This window comes from Chelon labrosus (assembly GCF_963514085.1).
Source record: "Chelon labrosus genome assembly, chromosome: 12".
Classification (NCBI taxonomy): domain Eukaryota; kingdom Metazoa; phylum Chordata; class Actinopteri; order Mugiliformes; family Mugilidae; genus Chelon; species Chelon labrosus.
Genome location: NC_140345.1, coordinates 1,192,682 through 1,210,857, shown reverse-complemented (window position 1 = coordinate 1,210,857; position 18,176 = coordinate 1,192,682). Strand labels below are relative to the sequence as shown.

The 18,176-nt window shown below is 39.0% G+C and overlaps 1 protein-coding gene across 1 annotated transcript; it reads right to left on the bottom strand.

The window, feature by feature from the left end:
* Positions 1–401: 401 nt before the first annotated feature.
* On the bottom strand, positions 402–3,428 carry pkdc (protein kinase-like domain containing). Its single transcript, XM_084556287.1, has 3 exons — positions 3,272–3,428; positions 2,804–3,188; positions 402–1,599 (listed from the first exon to the last, which is right to left on the bottom strand). Exons 2-3 carry the CDS (start codon positions 3,172–3,174, stop codon positions 1,008–1,010), a joined length of 963 nt encoding a protein of 320 aa, XP_084412413.1. The 5' UTR covers positions 3,175–3,188; positions 3,272–3,428; the 3' UTR covers positions 402–1,007.
* Positions 3,429–18,176: the final 14,748 nt, after the last annotated feature.

Genomic DNA, 18,176 nt, shown 5'->3' with positions numbered 1-18,176 from the left:
AGCTAGTTAGCTAGTGTTAATTAATTGCATGTATGTATTTTTACAGTCTATGGTATGTATAAGCACAAAATTATCTGTGGCTGTACATATAAAAAGGATGATGAAGTGCAAAAAACTGTAATAAATAAAATAATAACATAAATAAATTAAAACATTTTATACATTCCTTCATGTAGGCTATCTTCTGTAACCGCTTGTCCCGCGGAATAAAGAACAAAAACAAATTAAATCCACAAATTGGAATGTCTGCCTTGTTATTCTTTCTCTTTCCATTTAAATGATTTTGGTGTAAGTACACTGATAAAACAAACTGCAAGAACATTTTTTGAAGTTTTTTAACTTGATTATTAAGACAGACTTTGAACCCAGCTGACTGACATTTTATTCAGATTTTCTCCATGATGCAAAACCCCAAATGCAGCGCTTCATCAAGCTTTCCAACATATACATATTTTATATATATATATTTTTTGAAAAATATAGCTGCAACCAATACATTTATTTATTATTATTATTATTATTATTATTACATTAACACTTTATAAGCCCAAGATATCCAATACACTGTATTAAAAACAAAGACCACAACAAGGCTACAACTACAACTACCACTTCTTCCTTTATATACCAATTCAATTATGAATTTATAGATTAAATTAAATTAATTATTGTTTCATCTTATTTAACAAAACTAAAGACAACTATACACAAAACAGAAGTCATGCTGCTACAGTCATGCACCCTTTTCTAGGATTTGATGGAAGGGTAAAAATAACTTTAGGAGCTTAAAACTCTTTTCCCGTGCCACTTTCAGTCCAAATCAGGACACATTACAAACAAAAATCTTCGTCAAGTCAAAAGAGGTGCAATATGTAGAAACTTGCTGAGCATTTTTTAAAACATATTATTTCTGGCATGATGTGCATGCTTCACAATATCCAAGTTCAAACTTATCATCTGTTGTGTATTTTTACTCTTATGATTACTGTGTGAACTCCAGACTCTGATTAGTGCTTCAGTTTATACAAAACCTCCTTTGTCAACTGTTTACTGTATCTGTTTATCTTCCAGTGTCCCGGCATCCATCCCAGCAGAAAACGATGAAAATCTGTCCATGCAAAAGCAAACATCTCCCTCCACTCTATCTCCAGGGCATCAATGTCCACATCTTCTTTCACAGATAGCTTCAGCTCTGTGAAATAGTAGTCCAATAATCCTGGTACTCTCTTTTCACACTCCCTCTCCTCCATGCAGCTTCCAAGAAAATACACCACATCTTTCATCCCGCAGCCCCCACCGACATACTGGAAGTCTACAGCTGCCACATCCTGTCCACTCTGAGAAAAACAGAAATTGGCTAACTTGGCGTCTCCATGAACGAGGGTCTTAAAGCGACATTTGTTGAGTATCCTGTCGATGTCCCCAGCTGCTGCTTTGAGCTCAGGATCATCCATGGCCTCCAGCTCATCCGGCCGGGTGTCCAGGTGCCAGTAGGTGCCGACAGGCCAAAGGCCCTCTGGGGCCACACCCAGGAAGAGAGCATGAAAGTGGGCAAGCCAGCTTAGGCAAGCCCTTATCTCTCTGTCATTCACACTCGTCCTATAAAGAAAAGCAGTGTTATTTATTCAGCAAGTACAAGTACATCTTAACCATCCAAGGGAAAAAGGAAAAAGACAATGAGAACAATGTGCATCAAGAAGTTTGCAAAATACAAGGGCCAAATGTTCTGTTATTTATTTGAAAATTGGATCAGTTTGTTCTTATCCAGAAGAAAATAATTTATCCTCTTTCCGTGCACTGAACACATGCCGTTCCTGTGCTGAACTGCTCTCTTTCAGAATTAACTTGGAAAGTATTCACATTGACATTTAATGAACCGTACAGAAAGACGTGCTGTTTTCAAGGCTTCAACTAAGCCTTCACCATTCTTTTTGAAAATGCAGGTCCTGAGGTTACCTTCAAATACATGGTGGGTTTTTTAACTCCCTCTAATTTGTATGATAAAATTAAAATCCTGGCCGTTTAAACAAACAGTATTTAAGGATTAACAACATTTAGGGCATCATGTGGATGAAAATTCAATTCACTTCAACTAATGGATAAAACAATTAAAGATCTCCTCCAGGTAACTAAACTACTCAGTAGTGAATAATATTTTGTATCTTTCCATTAAAAATGTAAATTATCTGGTTAGAAACAATAACAGTATTCCTCCATCAGTTCAATTTATGAATATACACATATTCATTCATTCATTCATTCATCTTCTGTACCCGCTTGTTCCTGTGAAGGGTCGCGGGGGTGCTGGAGCCTATCCCAGCTGTCATCGGGCGAGAGGCGGGGTACACCCTGGACAGGTCTCCAGTCTATCGCAGGGCCAACACAGAGAGACAGACAACCATTCACACTCACATGCACACCTACGGCCAATTTAGAATCACCAGTGAACCAAACCAGCATGTCTTTGGACGGTGGGAAGAAGCCGGAGTCATATTTATTCATGTCCTACAATTGTTGACTTCCAGTTTCCACATAATTTAACACTGTAAAGATCAACAGCGACTTAAAATCTAATTTACATTTGACTAATTCACTAACTTTTTGATGGCTTGTCAAAAATGCCTTAATGATGTGACAATCACTGAGCTTATTTGGAACCACGACTGCAGAATTTCTGAATGTAAGTAGCCTGACAGTGATCATTTTAAATAAATATCTTAGCTTTATCATTTCATCTACACTTTGCAGAGATAGGAACAAGTCTCTTTTACATTTAAGGTTTTCTCAGCTCCTTCCATCATACCTTCTCTGATCATAACCCGCAACATCGAGATCCTCCAGCACGATCAGCATCTCGTCTCCATGGGAACAGGCAGCCAGGCAGGCGGGGATGCGACAGCTCTGACTGGTGGAATAGTTCCGATACCAGTGTGTCTCCACCTGGTAGGATCTCACTTTCCGTCTGTGGGAGCGGTCTGTGTTCCAGCCGCCGGGATGCTCGGCCTCCTCTGGAAACTTGACATGTTTGACGACCACAGAGGGTCGATCGTAGCCCTCCAGATGGACCCGGACTATCTCCCCATAACCGCTCCACAGGGTCTGGATTTTAGCGCCAACTCGCAGAGACGAAGCACCGCACGCCTGCAAAATGAGATCCTGGTATTCCTGTTTCATTTCTGAAGCCAGGGCTGATAATAAAGAGGGAGCACAAAGTTAGACAAATCATCTCGTTATTTTTTGCCGGTTGTCACTGTTGGAGAGAGTCGCTTACTTGATTCTTAAATGTTCAGGCTTCTGCACCCAGACAGCAAAATAATCCCTTCTCACAGATTATGTTGATGTTATTATGGCATCACTGAATCCAACAAAACTGAATGCAAATATTTTGAGTATTTATCAATAACTTTGTGAAAGCAGCCAAAAACACTGACAGCAGACTGCTCAGTTTAAGGAAGTATTCGCTCCAGCGCTTTGTGTGGAGTTTAAAGAAACAGCCGTGAGACAAAGTAAGCCATGTGAGCACCACCACCACCTGCTGGACTGGAGTACACATGTTCATGTACAGCTCAGTGTTAAGCCTCTGTACTTTTGATGATTTTGATTTTGTCGCGATTTTTATTATTAGGGGTACATGTAACGAGTTGCAGATCTATTGATTTTGTTGCGATTTTTATTCTTTCTTTTTCTGTTTTTTTCTGCTTCCCTAAAAGTGTCTGCCCAGGACAAACTGCAAGGGCAAAAGACATCATACCTGGTAACTTGGTAGAAGTCCTAGTGTTCTGACTCCTGTGTAATTTTTGTTTTTCTGTTACGTTTATGTTGCTATGGTGACACCTGGTGCTAGAATTCGGTACTACCGCTACATGTATTCTTTTGTCCGTTGCCTGTCAGTTACTCGTCCGTTTGATGAGATGCAACAGCTGTTTCCTCGTTTGATCCTGGGAGTAAATACGTCCGTAAGTGTTAAACGAATAAGATACTATGAAAGAGTTACATAACTGTTACAGCGTAACATTTCCAGGATAATAAGTAACAAAGTGTTTGTTTTAATATATGAATACTTGTGTGTTAGCATGACATGTCTGGCCACTCTGTATATTGCTATCTAGTAACCTAGCAACCAAATACCGTTATGTTTGAGATCGTTAAAACTGATAACTGTCGTTTACATTTATGTAATATGTCTGACAGCTTAAAGAGGCATCACTTAGTGACTTTCTGTATTTTTATGTCTTCGTAGTTTTACGGATCTGAATGGAAAGTGAGAGATGGAAATGAAATTAAATTGAAAAGTGAAGTTTCATGGAAGAAAAGTCCCGCTCTTCATTCTATTCTCGTTCGCTATCTGTCAGTGCTTTTGTAACGGACACAACTGCCAGGACAGAATACCTAGCATGTCACCTTGCCAAGGTGTCAATACACATGCCTGCAGCTAGGTGGCGCTATAATGAGTCAATTTACGTTTTGGTTCATATCTTGAGAACCATGTGCCCTAGAAACAAATTTATTTCTCCCTCCGATTCCTTACATAGCCCTGGTTCTAATGGACTAGGTCACGCCCATTTCCACTGCCATTTTTAACTGCCAAAATTGCATTTCAGTTCATCCGATTCTCACCAGACTTGGCATGTATCACTTATGGACAAAGATAATGAAAAGTTTTCAAAAGAACTTTAGCAGGATTATTGATTACAAAGTTAATGGCTAATTAATTTTATGGCATGCAACAGTATAAGTACAACTTTATAAAGTATATACCCAAACTTAATCAAACTTCACATCATTGATAATAATATGATTCTGTACAAGCACCCCAACTTTCGTGACCCTTGGTCTCTAGGGGGCGCTACAAAAGCAACATTTCAATATCTCAAAAACTGCAATCGCTAACTTGCCATGAAATTTGGCATACACATCAAGTTGCGCAACATTACATCTACAGGGGACACAACAGGTGACACAGACACATTTCAAATGACTTTAAGGCCTATAACTTTGGAAGTATTCACCCAATCCTTATGAAACTTAGTAACCGTCATTATGTTTGCATACAATCATGCCAAGTTTCGTGAAATTCGGGCTGTAGGGGGCGCTACAACGGCAACCACATACACTATATTACCAAAAGTATTCGCTCACCTGCCTTTACTCATTCTATGAACTGAAGTGCCATCCCATTCCTAACTCATAGAATTCAATATGATGTCGGTCCACCTTTTGCAGCTATTACAGCTTCAACTCTTCTGGGAAGACTGTCCACAAGGTTGAGGAGAGTGTTTATAGGAATTTTTGACCATTCTTCCAAAAGCGCATTGGTGAGGTCACACACTGATGTTGGTCGAGAAGGCCTGGCTCTCAGTCTCCGCTCTAATTCATCCCAAAGGTGTTCTATCGGGTTCAGGTCAGGACTGTGTGAAGGCCAGTCAAGTTCATCCACACCAGACTCTGTCATCCACGTCTTTATGGACCTTGCTTTGTGCACTGGTGCACAGTCATGTTGGAAGAGGAAGGGGCCCGCTCCAAACTGTTCCCACAAGGTTGGGAGCATGGAATTGTCCAAAATGTTTTGATATCCTGAAGCATTCAATGTTCCTTTCACTGGAACTAAGGGGCCAAGCCCAGCTCCTGAAAAACAACCCCATACCATAATTCCTCCTCCACCAAATTTCACAGTTGGCACAATGCAATCTGAAATGTACCGTTCTCCTGGCAACCTCCAAACCCAGACTCGTCCATCAGATTGCCAGATGGTAAAGCGTGATTCATCACTCCAGAGAACGCGTCTCCACTGCTCTAGAGGCCAGTGGCGGCGTGCTTTACACCATTGCATCCGACGCCTTGCATTGCACTTGGTGATGTGTGGCTTGGCTGCAGCTGCTCGGCCATGGAAACCCATTCCATGAAGCTCTCTGCGTACTGTACTTGGGCTAATCTGAAGGTCACATGAAGTTTGTAGCTCTGTAGCAATTGACTGTGCAGAAAGTCGGCGACCTCTTTGCACTATGCGCTTCAGCATCCGCTGACCCCTCTCCGTCACTTTACGTGGCCTACCACTTCGTGGCTGAGTTGCTGTTTTTCCCAAACGCTTCCATTTTGTTATAATAGAGCTGACAGTTGACTGTGGAATATTTAGGAGCGAGGAAATTTCACGACTGGATTTGTTGCACAAGTGGCATCCTATGACAGTTCCACGCTGGAATTCACTGAGCTCCTGAGAGCGGCCCATTCTTTCACAAATGTCTTGTTTCACAGTCTGCATGCCTGAGTGCTTGAATTTATACACCTGGGGCCAGGCCAAGTGATTAGAACACCTGATTCTGATCATTTGAATGGGTGAGCGAATACTTTTGGTAATATAGTGTATAAGCTGTTATTAGTATTATTACTATTCTTATTATTAAAGGTGAACTGGTCTGCTTACTTCCACCTACGTAACATTAATCGCCTCCGCCCCTCCCTCACCCCCCACACTGCCGCCATCCTGGTTCACAGTCTTGTCACTTCCCGTCTGGATTATTGCAACTCTCTCCTCTTTGGCCTTCCACACAAATCTCTCCATAAACTTCAACTAGTCCAGAATTCAGCTGCCCGCACCATAACTCGAACCCCCTCCATTCACCACATCACTCCTGTCCTTCAAGAACTTCATTGGCTCCCAGTTCAATCTCGCATCCAATTTAAAGTCCTCCTGCTTACTTTCAAGGCCATTCACAACCTCACTCCCCCATATTTGTCTGATCTCCTCCATGTTCCCACTCCCTCCCGCTCTCTACGATCATCTTCCTCCGTACATCTGTCTGTCCCTACTGCCCGTCTTACCACCATGGGGAGCAGAGCATTCAGCCGCTCTGCTCCCTGTCTCTGGAATTCACTACCACCCCAACTCAGAAATATTGATTCATTTCCCCATTTCAAATCTCAACTCAAAACATATCTGTTTAAAACTGCCTATTCCACTTGATGACAATTACTCTGCCTTTTTTTTTTTTTTCCTTATATTTTATTCTCTGCTGTTTCTTTTATGAATTACTGTTTCTTTTTATGAATTGCTGTTTCTTTTATGAATGTATGTACGGTGTCCTTGAGTGCCAAGAAAGGCGCCTATAAATAAAATGCATTATTATTATTATTAACTGTGCGACTATGTTATTCAGCAAGTTTGTATCAAAGGTAGCCCTTCATATTACTCTGTACGCTTGAAGAAGCTCTCAGTTTCAAAAAGGTTAGTGATCCATGGGGTAAGGGTTAGCACGCTGGACTCTGAATCCAGCAATCAGAGTTCAAGTCTCGATATGACCTTGGCTAAGGTCAATTTTCTTCTCCCACCAAGACAAACGTATCTAATTAGTCCTCCTAATCAATATTCCTTTGATACATCTTTTCTATACATGTATTTACTGAAAAAAACAAAACGTTCTCCTTTCTCCTAATTTTTTCTTCTTTCTTGTGTTTCCTCCTCACATTATTTCTTTTTCTAAAAGACAATGGGAACAAAAAAATAAGGTAAACACACTTATTTCTAAAAGTAAATGATGGAGACAGTTATTGAACGTGTCAGAATCATGTTAAAATAAATAAAAATGATGATTAAATTCTGAAATACAGTATATGTTTACTTCACAGTGCAGGAGATCAGTTGTCTTTGGCTTCTTCTTCTTTGTTATGTCTTCTCTCCTCCTCACGTCATTGTTTCTAACTCTCTCCTCGTCTTGACTTTTCTCTCCCGCTCTCAATCATAAGGTTGATGTTCAGAGGTCATACTGTAATACCAGCTCCACATGTCATCAGCTGTGATCGTATAGAGGTTAGTACTATGCGTTGTGGCTGTAGCAACCCCGGTTCGAATCTGGGTCATGGCAAGGAATGCTGAAGTGGAAAAAGATTCTTCTGTTATTATTTCTCTTCTGTTTGAAACAGAAAAATGGCCAAAGAAATAATCAACTTAATTCATAGAATTTATGTGTGAAAAATATATTTCTGGTAAGTTATCACCATGTTTTATCATAGCGTTCATCCAGAACACATCCTCACTGGCGCCTTCTTCTTATTCTGTCTTGTTTCATTTTCACATCATGGCCTCTTTTATTTCTACAAGAAAAACGGCAGAAAAATAAGTAATAAGTAATAAATTATTGAACCCACTGGAATCATATTAAAATACATACAACATCAGTGGTGGAAGGGACAGGATTAAAAGAGAATTAATCAAGGAAATTGCCACTCAAAAAAGTTAGATGTGTTGTTTTTGCAAGAGACAATTTCAGCAGATGAGGTAGACTGGAGACTATGGTGGGAGGGTTGTTGTGTCCTTAGTCATGGCACAAGTGTTTGTGCAGGAGTGGCTGTTTTGTTTGGAACAGCTTCAAATGCAACAGTCCTGTTGGTATCTGAGGTGGTCAAAGGGAGATTAGTAATTGTTAAAGCAGAAATTGAGGGTTCTGTATTTTATTTTGTTAACATATATGCCCCAAATCAAGGATCTGAAAGAATAGTTGTTTTTAATAAGTTAAAAAATGAACTTAGAAATTGTCATCAGGAACAACTTATCATTGGTGGGGATTTCAACTGTACATTTCACCATGGACAGAACAACTGAGGAGCCCCAGCCACAGTCTTCTCAAAGTCTAAGTTATATGATCACATACCTTGATCTCATAGATACTAGGAGAACTAAACATCCACGAACTAGACAGTATACATGGGTGCGGGTAAATAATAGTTGGGTGAGTGCAGCCAGATTGAATATACATCTCACAAAATCTCAGTTCAAGGCTAGCTTCTAGTGCCATTAGTCCAGTTGGTTTTACTGACCATCACCTTATTACCATAGGTACTACTGGCACTTCAACAATAAACTTCCTCAAGACAGTAGATTTTGTCAAAGTTTTAAGATTCTTTGGGGCCAGTGGAGGAAAAAACAAAATGATTTCAATTCCTTGATGCAGTGGTGGGAGGTTGGAAAGGCACAAATTCGTGTTTTTTGCCAACAATATACCTCAAATTCAACTGCTAAGGTCAGAGCTGCAGTTGAAGAACTTGAGGAGAATATCAACATTTGCAGGACAGTTCCTGGCCTCGTCAGATGAGCTACAAGGAGACAAAGACATTAGTCATGTTAATTGTGACACAATCAGAGCAATTAAAGAGTTCAGAGGTCAAGATGGCTGTGCAGTCTTGACTGTAAATCATCATTCTTCACAAACTTTATTTAAGATCATTTATATGACTGAATCCCGGGAAATAGTCATGTGAAGTCTTCTTTGCATTGTAAAAGTTCACTTTTCTTTTTAACTAAGCATGTTGTAGATAAGCTCACTGTAAAATATATCTATTAGAGATTTAGTGCATTAGATCTGTGCAGAGATTAATGTCTAATATAACTTCATAAGAAGCAGCACATTGGATATTGTGATGAATTAATAAAAGCCGTCATGTCTATCTGACTCATGGGCACATTGCCAGTAATGGATTTAGATTTTAATATGACTTTAAACCCACTTGCCAGTTCATACTAGTAAACACAAATGTGTTATTATGCAACAGTCCTGCATTATTTCCCCCAATATGAACTGGCAAGTGAGCGTGCCACAGTGTGCAGTTTTGCATGAGCTGCTATCTACTATGCGTAAAGGCGCACCTGTCAGTCACGCACAATATAATGGTTTACGCACATGAGACAGAGCGTTACGCAGACGCTAAAACTTTATATGCGAGGTCTCTGTGCTTCAAACTATCCACCCGATGCGCTTTAATAAACTTCCTTATTTTTTCCTCCATCAGGAACTGAAACACCAGATAATGATCACAGGTGGAATACGGGTTTGATAAACTTTATTATTTCATAAATATTATTACTGTGGTGATTCCACCATGTTCAAACAATAACAGACCCCAGGTTGACCACCGTGAGGTCGTCTCCATGGCGACTATACACTACAGTCTGTACTTGAATCATACAGAATTTTAGCATCATTCAAAAAGTGATCCAGACGCCATCTTGGCCCTGTACTTGTAATGTTAACTCAACACGACATTGGTGAAAAAAAAACAACTATATTGCATCAGTATTCAGATATTTTCTTCCTCAAATCTACACAACAAAATAAAAATAAAACATTGTAAAATGTATTATGTCATATCTGTATGTTTTACCATAGCGTTCATCCAGAACATGGACGATGTCAAAGCTGAGGATCAATTTCTCGCAGCGTAAATCAGGTTCTTGTCAGGACCACGTACTGTTTGTTATTTTTTTCAGTTCAGTCCCTTTTGTCACTTCCTGTTTTATTTTGGAGTGTGAGTCTCATGAAGTCTGTCTTCCTGTCTAGTTCTGTCTCTGATTGCTTTCCCCGCCCTCATGTGTTTCACCTGTGTCTCGTTGTCTCCCTCTCCCTCATGTATTTAAGCTGTGTTCCCCTCTCCTTCTATGTCAGATCGTCTTTTTGGTTTTCCTGAAGTTGTGACCTTAGCCTGTCGTTTTACCTGAGTTTTTGCCTTCCGGATAATTGTACCTTTGCCAGTATCCTGACTTCCTGGTTTTGACCCTGTTACTGAAATAAACGACCTCCGAGTTTGCCTGATACCTGACTCCTCCTTTTGTCCACCTGGTCTGTACCTGATAGTTCTGCCATTTCTAACACTTTGGTGGATGTCTAGTGAAGATTTCCAAACCTCAGATGTAGTTTCTTTTGAATTTCAGACTTTTCTGATTTTGTTCAGCAAAAAAGTTGAAAACTTTACTCGATGGTCGAATGAAGAATCGGTCTAGAACTGAGGCTCGTCACGTGACCACTGTCACCATGACTGCAGTGATTGTTTTAATTTCAATTTAAAAACATGTTTTTATTTAAACCACACAGTATTTAAAATAAGAAGGGTCATTATTGTTGCAGTTTCTTTAAGTGTTAAATAATTAGTCAGTAATGAATTGGTTAATAAAATAAGAACTAATTAAATATATTTTTTATTTAGACCACACGTTTCTTACAGATTTAAAATAGAAATGGTCATTACTACTTTTATTATTATTTGTTTTGACTGTGAGTCATGTGTGTATATTTTTTCCAGATTTAAATATTCATTCATTCATTCATTCATTCATTCATCTTCTATACCCGCTTATTCCTGTTAAGGGTCGCGGGGGTCTGCTGGAGCCTATCCCAGCTGTCATGGGGCGAGAGGCAGGGGTACACCCTGGACAGGTCACCAGTCCATCGCAGGACTAACACAGAGAGACAGACAACCATTCACAGTCACATTCACACCTATGGCCAATTTAGAATCACCAGTTAGCCTAACCAGTATGTCTTTGGATGGTGGGAGGAAGCTGGAGTACCTGGAGAGAACCCACACAGACACAAGGAGAACATGCAAACTCCACACAGAAAGGCCCAGCCGGCCCAGATTTAAATATTTTAAGTGAAATTAATTTGTCAATAATTAATTGGTTGGTATAAATAAATACATAAATAAATAAGTAAATAAAATCACATATTTATTCATTCTTTTATTTATTTTTTTTAATTTTCATGGACTAAACAGAAAATTGCGCGGGAAAAAAATAAAAATAAAATAAGATACAAACTAAAATGAGTTGGACATCCCTGCATTACAGTTTTTTCCAGTTGCTAACACAATAAAATGACATGGATAGTACAAATATTTAAACTGACACACAGGGAGCAAAACCTCATCTCAAATCTCCAAAACTTTAAACACATTTTCTGCTTTACACACATTTTGCAATTTGAAATGGCACTTTTTAAGTGTAGTGAACGCGGTTCTCTGCATAAGACACAACAATCTGACATAAAGTCACATGTTTGCGGTTTCAAAAAACTGCCATTTAAAATGACGCACTACATGAGCTCATTGGCCACTATATGTGCTACCTGGCCAAATAGGTGTTATATAATTGTTAACACTTCAATCAGGAAGTAAGCAATAAAAGACCACAGGTGAGCATCTTTTTTTCTTTTACAACAATGGAAGACATTGCTGAGAGAGGAAGAGGGAGGGTGAGAATGCGATGTTGATGGGGCGTTGTGGCCAGACCTAATTGTGTAATTATTTTGCTTTCCTCTTTATTTATTTATTTATTTTTATGTAAATTATGTTTTTTTTAGCTTACTGTGTTGTGAGCATATTTTAGTTCACTCAAATGTAAATATATCTGCTGTGCATATGTTGCACTGACTTTGGTGAAAAAAAAAAAAAAAAAATATTTCAATAGCACGTGTGTGTATCTGTAAATATTTCTGTGGATGTGAACAATCTGAAGAATTCTCTACAGTTTGAACTATGTTAGTATTATGGCAAAGCATACTAAAGATGAGAGTGCTTTTCATTATGCCCAACAGTGTGTAGTTGGTTAGACAAAAATGTGTCAAGACAAAAAAAGTGTGTGCCATTTGGTGCAAAAGTTTGATTTTGGTTGAAGTGCTTCATTTTGCGGGATATATGAGGTATTTTGCAGTTTGGGTGAGTGGTTTGGTGAATTGTGTTAGTATTTTGATAAAACCAGACCTAGTTTGCAAAATTGTGTTTAAGCAATTGGAAAAAACTGTAATGCAACCACCATGGATTCCCTCAGGGGAAAAAAAGGCAAATACGTTCGTCATGTGGTTCCATGGTGTAATACAGGGGTCACCAACATGGAGCCTGCGGGCACTTGGTCGCTGCAGGGTAATGTTCTAAAAATAGCACTTGTCGCCGTCAAGCTCCTCTAAAAATGGTATTTAATTGTGTTGCTGTTCTTTTTTTATCAATAATACTTGCATTAATGTAGAATGGAGCATGGTATTATTTAATATAAATGTATGTTTTTAGGTTTTACGTATATATGAACTCTGACCTCGTCTGGTGTCAAAGTTCAGTATCACACGCTGAATGCAATGACGTTGCATGGATCCCTATTATTTTTCATCCGATTTTTAGTCTCTACACAATATCTGTAAAATATTGTTTACACGCCCATCAAGTTGCATGACATTACGTCAACAGGGAGCACTACAGGTGACACGGAAACTTTTCATATGCCTTTAAGGCCTATAACTGTTGAAGTATTCACCCAACCCTTGTTAAAAGGGAGTTTTTCCTTGCCACCGTTGCCTTCAGGCTTGCTCTGGGGGTTTCAGGCCGGGTTTTTGTAAAGCGTCTTGAGACGATTTGTATTGTTATTGACGCTATATAAATAAAATTGAATTGAATTGAATTGAATTGAAACGTAGCAACCGTCATTATGATATGCTTGCATGCAATCATGCCAAGTGTTGTGAAATTCAGGTAGTAGGGGGAGCTACAATCACTACATGTTTATATCTCACAAACCACCACAGTAAACTGCTTGAAATTTGACAATAATAATCTGTGGATGACTCCTTACAAGCCCACCAAGTTTCGTGCAATATGGTCGATATGGGGGCACCACTGGTGACTCGTGCCTCTGCATCCCTCTTGGGTACGACTTCGCGACGGCATGGACCCCTTTATAATCGCTTGCGATCATCTAGTTATTATTATTATTATTATTATTATTATTAAGTACAATTAGAAATAATCATCTTTAAATGGCATAAATAATCAAAGACTCATCTGATTCATCAGGATCTTGTTGTGTGGTTTAGTACTAAGAAATACAAACAACACCCACGTTAACCTTCCTGAGGTACAGGTTAGAGCCAGACAGTAGGCTAATTCAACATGTAATCTAGGTTCCTAGAATCTACTGGTATCTGGAGTCTCTTCAAAGTCAAAAAAATAATAATAAATCACTGAAGACAATCAGAGTTTGATGCAAGCAGTTTATTCTTAAAAAGAAATAAACCATTTCAGGATGCCATGCGAGGTCTGCGGTGTTGTGCAATTGCTTATATACCTTTGGGCCTTTTTGTCCCTAATCTGCTGAGTTAGCATTACTCATACTTCCATAAGAGTCAGTCCTGTCCTCTGTATGTTGCCTGTTTTCTTGTACCTGTCTTCTTGGGTGCTTTGTGAGTGCAGTTTCATGCAGATCATCCATCGGTCACAGTCATATGGCTGTGTCCTTTTTTCCCTCTAACTACAGTTTGGTTACATGATTCAATCACCACGAAAAAAGAATAGAAAAAAACTGGGTGAATTGCTTCAGCCCAAAACACCAAGATGGTGGATATGAACACGTGATGCTCAGCAGTCTTGTTGGGGCACAGGAAAAACAGGAGAGCAAAGACCCTTTTAAACTGGACACCAGTAAGTTCTTCCCCAATCACATCCCAGCACACAGGAAGCTAAAAGACAAAAAGAAGAAACCAGCAATCCTTCCAGGCAGGGAGGGAGAACAATAGAACACAGGAAGAAAGATAAGATAGTACATTAATTTATCCCGTAGTGGGGAAATTTGCAACAGTCATTACACTGTTATTTTAAGTAGTATTTACAATACTTGGAAAGTTTTGGAAAGCTGTTTTGTATGTCATCAGAATAGGAAAAACACTTTTTTGTGTTTTAATTCAAGTGAGTGAAAACGATCTTTGAGTCCAGTACCACAATCCATGTGGAAAAGATTAACATGAGTGTCAAAGACCCACTCCAGCAGAAGTGCAAGAATCATAATTGCCATATTTCATATCCTCGCTTCCATATTAAAAAAAGAAAGGATTATTGTCCAGACTTTTCTTGAGGAAGGAAGGAACATTCTAGTTAATCCTGAATTTAATCCAGATCTGCAATCCAGATGCAGTATTAAGATCTTTAAGAACAGGGGAGAAAGAGCGAGAGAGAGAAATGCCAAGATCCCTTATCGGATCAGTACCTATATAAAAGAAGCAGCATGAAGCAAAGCAACAGCTTTCCAGAAGTGTGTGTTGGTGTTGGTGTTTTTTTGGACGTTTTTGGTGTTTTTATACTGTTCTTGGAAATGGATGACAAAGAATGCTGTTGCAAACTTATTCAAGCACTCATCATATTTGTAGGAATTGTGAGGACCTGCTCCAGGACAAAATGCAGAGTCTAGAAACAAACTGAACTAAAAGCCAAAAAACAACAGGCACAAAAATCATATGGGTAAACCATGTGCTGGCATGCAGGTTACGGGGATGCCAAATGAGCTGACATCTTTGTTACTAACTCAAGATATTTAACAAATAAAGAATCAGAGAACAGGTAGCATATTTATACCACGTCTCATAGGGTGAAACAAGGGCTAATGCTTTGGTGAAGACTTCCATTTCAGTGATTGTTTGGCGTAGAATACTTGTTAGTCCTGTTTAGTCTTCATGTGATTCTTCAAAACTGAGGGTGTAGCATGCCACTTCTCCGTGCTTGGGGTTGATTTACTGCAGGTGTTCAAGTCCAGGGTAGAAACAAAAACTTGAACTTGAATAGACTTTCTCTGGAAAAAGTCTGATGATATAGAGATGCAGTAAAAGAGGGGTGTATGAAAGGAGACAAGCAGGAGATAGAATGACACCACAGTGCATCAAACCAGCAGTAAAACTTGCTTCTAGAAATATTAAAGTCAATCAAGTCAGTCAAAGTCAAGTCAGTCAATCAGCTGTCCCCCAACCAAGGGGAAGTGGCACTCCATTTTTCAGAGACGTGCTACACTCTCTGGCTTGCATCTTTGAGTATAAGAATTAGTACTGCTTCAGGATAATGAGCCCAAATACACCTCAAAGTTTTGAAGAACTGCTTGAAGACCAAAATGGACTAAGACTGAATATTCAACTACAAACAAATACAAACGGGACATATCTTCACTCGTGGTTTTAAACATTTGGACCTGACGTACGTACATTGTTCATAGCCATAGCAGACATTAGTTTTGCTTCAGTGGTGAGTCCTTCTTTTGCATACTGGTATCACACAGGGACACAAACAATACATTTTTGCATGATATTTTACATGTTGCATTTATTTGAATGGTTATAACGTGAGGCAACCAAGTAAACAAATGGTAACTTAAGTAATTGACCTGTTTGCATCACAGACCATTTGGACAAGAAGTGGGTACTGTAACTTGTGGCTGTCGACATTAGTTTTTAGGATTTTGGTAAGTGTGCCAACTGATTTATATAGGCTACACAGTATTGATAAGCTCGTGTTCATGTTCAGTTCTGTTGTATTCTGTTAGGTGACATTGTTGCCGTGGTTGTAGAGCGTGTTTTTTTTGAGAACCACATATCAGAAGTGTCAGACTGACGGTGTTTATGGTGCTGACGTGGACTACGGCTGACAGTAGCCTATGTTCAAGCTTCAATAAACCTGCAGAAAAGCTTCTGTAGCTTCCTTTGTGTGACATGCTACAATATGCATTCATGTCAAGAATATAGGTTTCATTGTTGCAAAGCATTACTTTCTAATATGTTTTTATGTGTGATGTCATCGACTAGTCGACGTCGACTCGACTTTCACCACATATTATTTGACTTTAAAAAATCCGAAGTCGTTCAGCCCCTACTGCGTACACAAAATCCAATTTCCTTGTCTTAGCTTTTTGGACCTTGCACTCAATGTAAGTTAAAAGGAGATCAATCAGAGAAAGAAAAGAAAAGACTGCACTGGTGAGCTCTGCAATGTAACAAGGACCGGACGCACCGGTGAAGACAACAGAGGAGGATGATCTAAGGGTCCTTTCTATGTAAAAAAAAAAAAAAAAAACATCCAGCCAAGTGTGGAATACTCTATGGGAGTTTGGCAGATCATTATCAAACTCAGCCAGAAGATACTCAGAAAAACTTAGTCAACAATTTCACCTCAAAATAGTGCGTCATGAATAAAAATGAATGCAACGCCAAAGCTAAACTTTTTGTTCAATCCCTTGAATTAAAAGTGAGTCTCTATATTTGTTTTATTTATTTATGTAGTTGTTTTGGAGAGCTTTCAGCAGTGTTTGTGCCCTAGGGGACCGTGTATATGGCCTATGCCTCTGGCTGTTTATGAAGTTGTGCATGTTAAAATGAACACGCAAGTTTTCCCACATTTAGCTACAAAAACATTAAAAAATCGTGTGTGAATTTTTTAATGTCACTTCTTATATCAAATCTGCAGCAATATTAGTGGACTTTTTCATATTTAGTGTTCTTGTAAAATAAATGTTGAGCGTAAACAAAATAAATCAAAACATTAAATGTTAAATCTAAATGTTAAATGTTATCTAAATGTTATATCATCTAGTGCTTGGTGAAACTGAACATTTAGCTAATATGTTAATTCATGCTGCCGATCAGTCGTTTTTTATTCAGACATTTAAACATTTAACAGATAAAGACATAAATAAACATCAAGTCTGAAATGGAATAGGCAGAAGCTAAAGCTTATTGCGCCTATCAGCGGAAGTACCAAAATAAAAACTTCATTATGAGCTCTGGGTGGGCTTCCCAATGTTGTGGTCAGGTGGTGTGACCTAACGTTAGCTCAGTAGATGTGGCCTACTCACTACTCCTAGGTTAGTTAGCGATCAATGTGCTCTGTGCAAAGCGTCTTTGTTTTGATTCTGTAGCACTGTCTGTTGGACATCTACAATACACATAAAAAATGTATCATTTATGAAGCTAATGCTATCTGGACATAAATGTCTCCTCAGTGTTCCACCAGCACTGCACCAGGGTTCCACAATCTAAAAACCATGTGTATATAAAGTGAGCGTTCACTGTCTTTATACATTCGTATATTGTAAAACACCAACACCTTACAAGGAGATAACTGCAGTGGTGTTTTATGGTGTTTTATTTTTATATTAACTCTTCAGGGCTCCATCAGCATAAACAAAGCCGCATCAACAACATAAACAAGTGTAACCTCATTGACTGGTAAGTTATCTTTCACAGTCAAGATACATACAATTCAATTTTAGACTTCTCCCTCACTAGTTCTCAGATATCTCACAATCTTTTCTTTATAGGATGGTAACCAAGAACAGCTTAGTGAATCTGTATCCATTCTTTCTGTATCAAAGCCAACTTTCTAAAAGTTACTGCAAGACTACAATATCCTGCCATCTAAATTTAACAGCTTCAGTGACGAACAATTGGATCTGAAAGTGTCACAGATAAAAACTGTGCATCCCAATATTGGAGAAGTGATGCTTAGGGCACATCTGTGCTCGAAAGACTCTGTGGTTTGTCATGTAAAACCATATCTGCGAAGGATGTACTCAGCAGGTGTTTCATCCAGGAGAAGAACTGCTACAGCTCGGC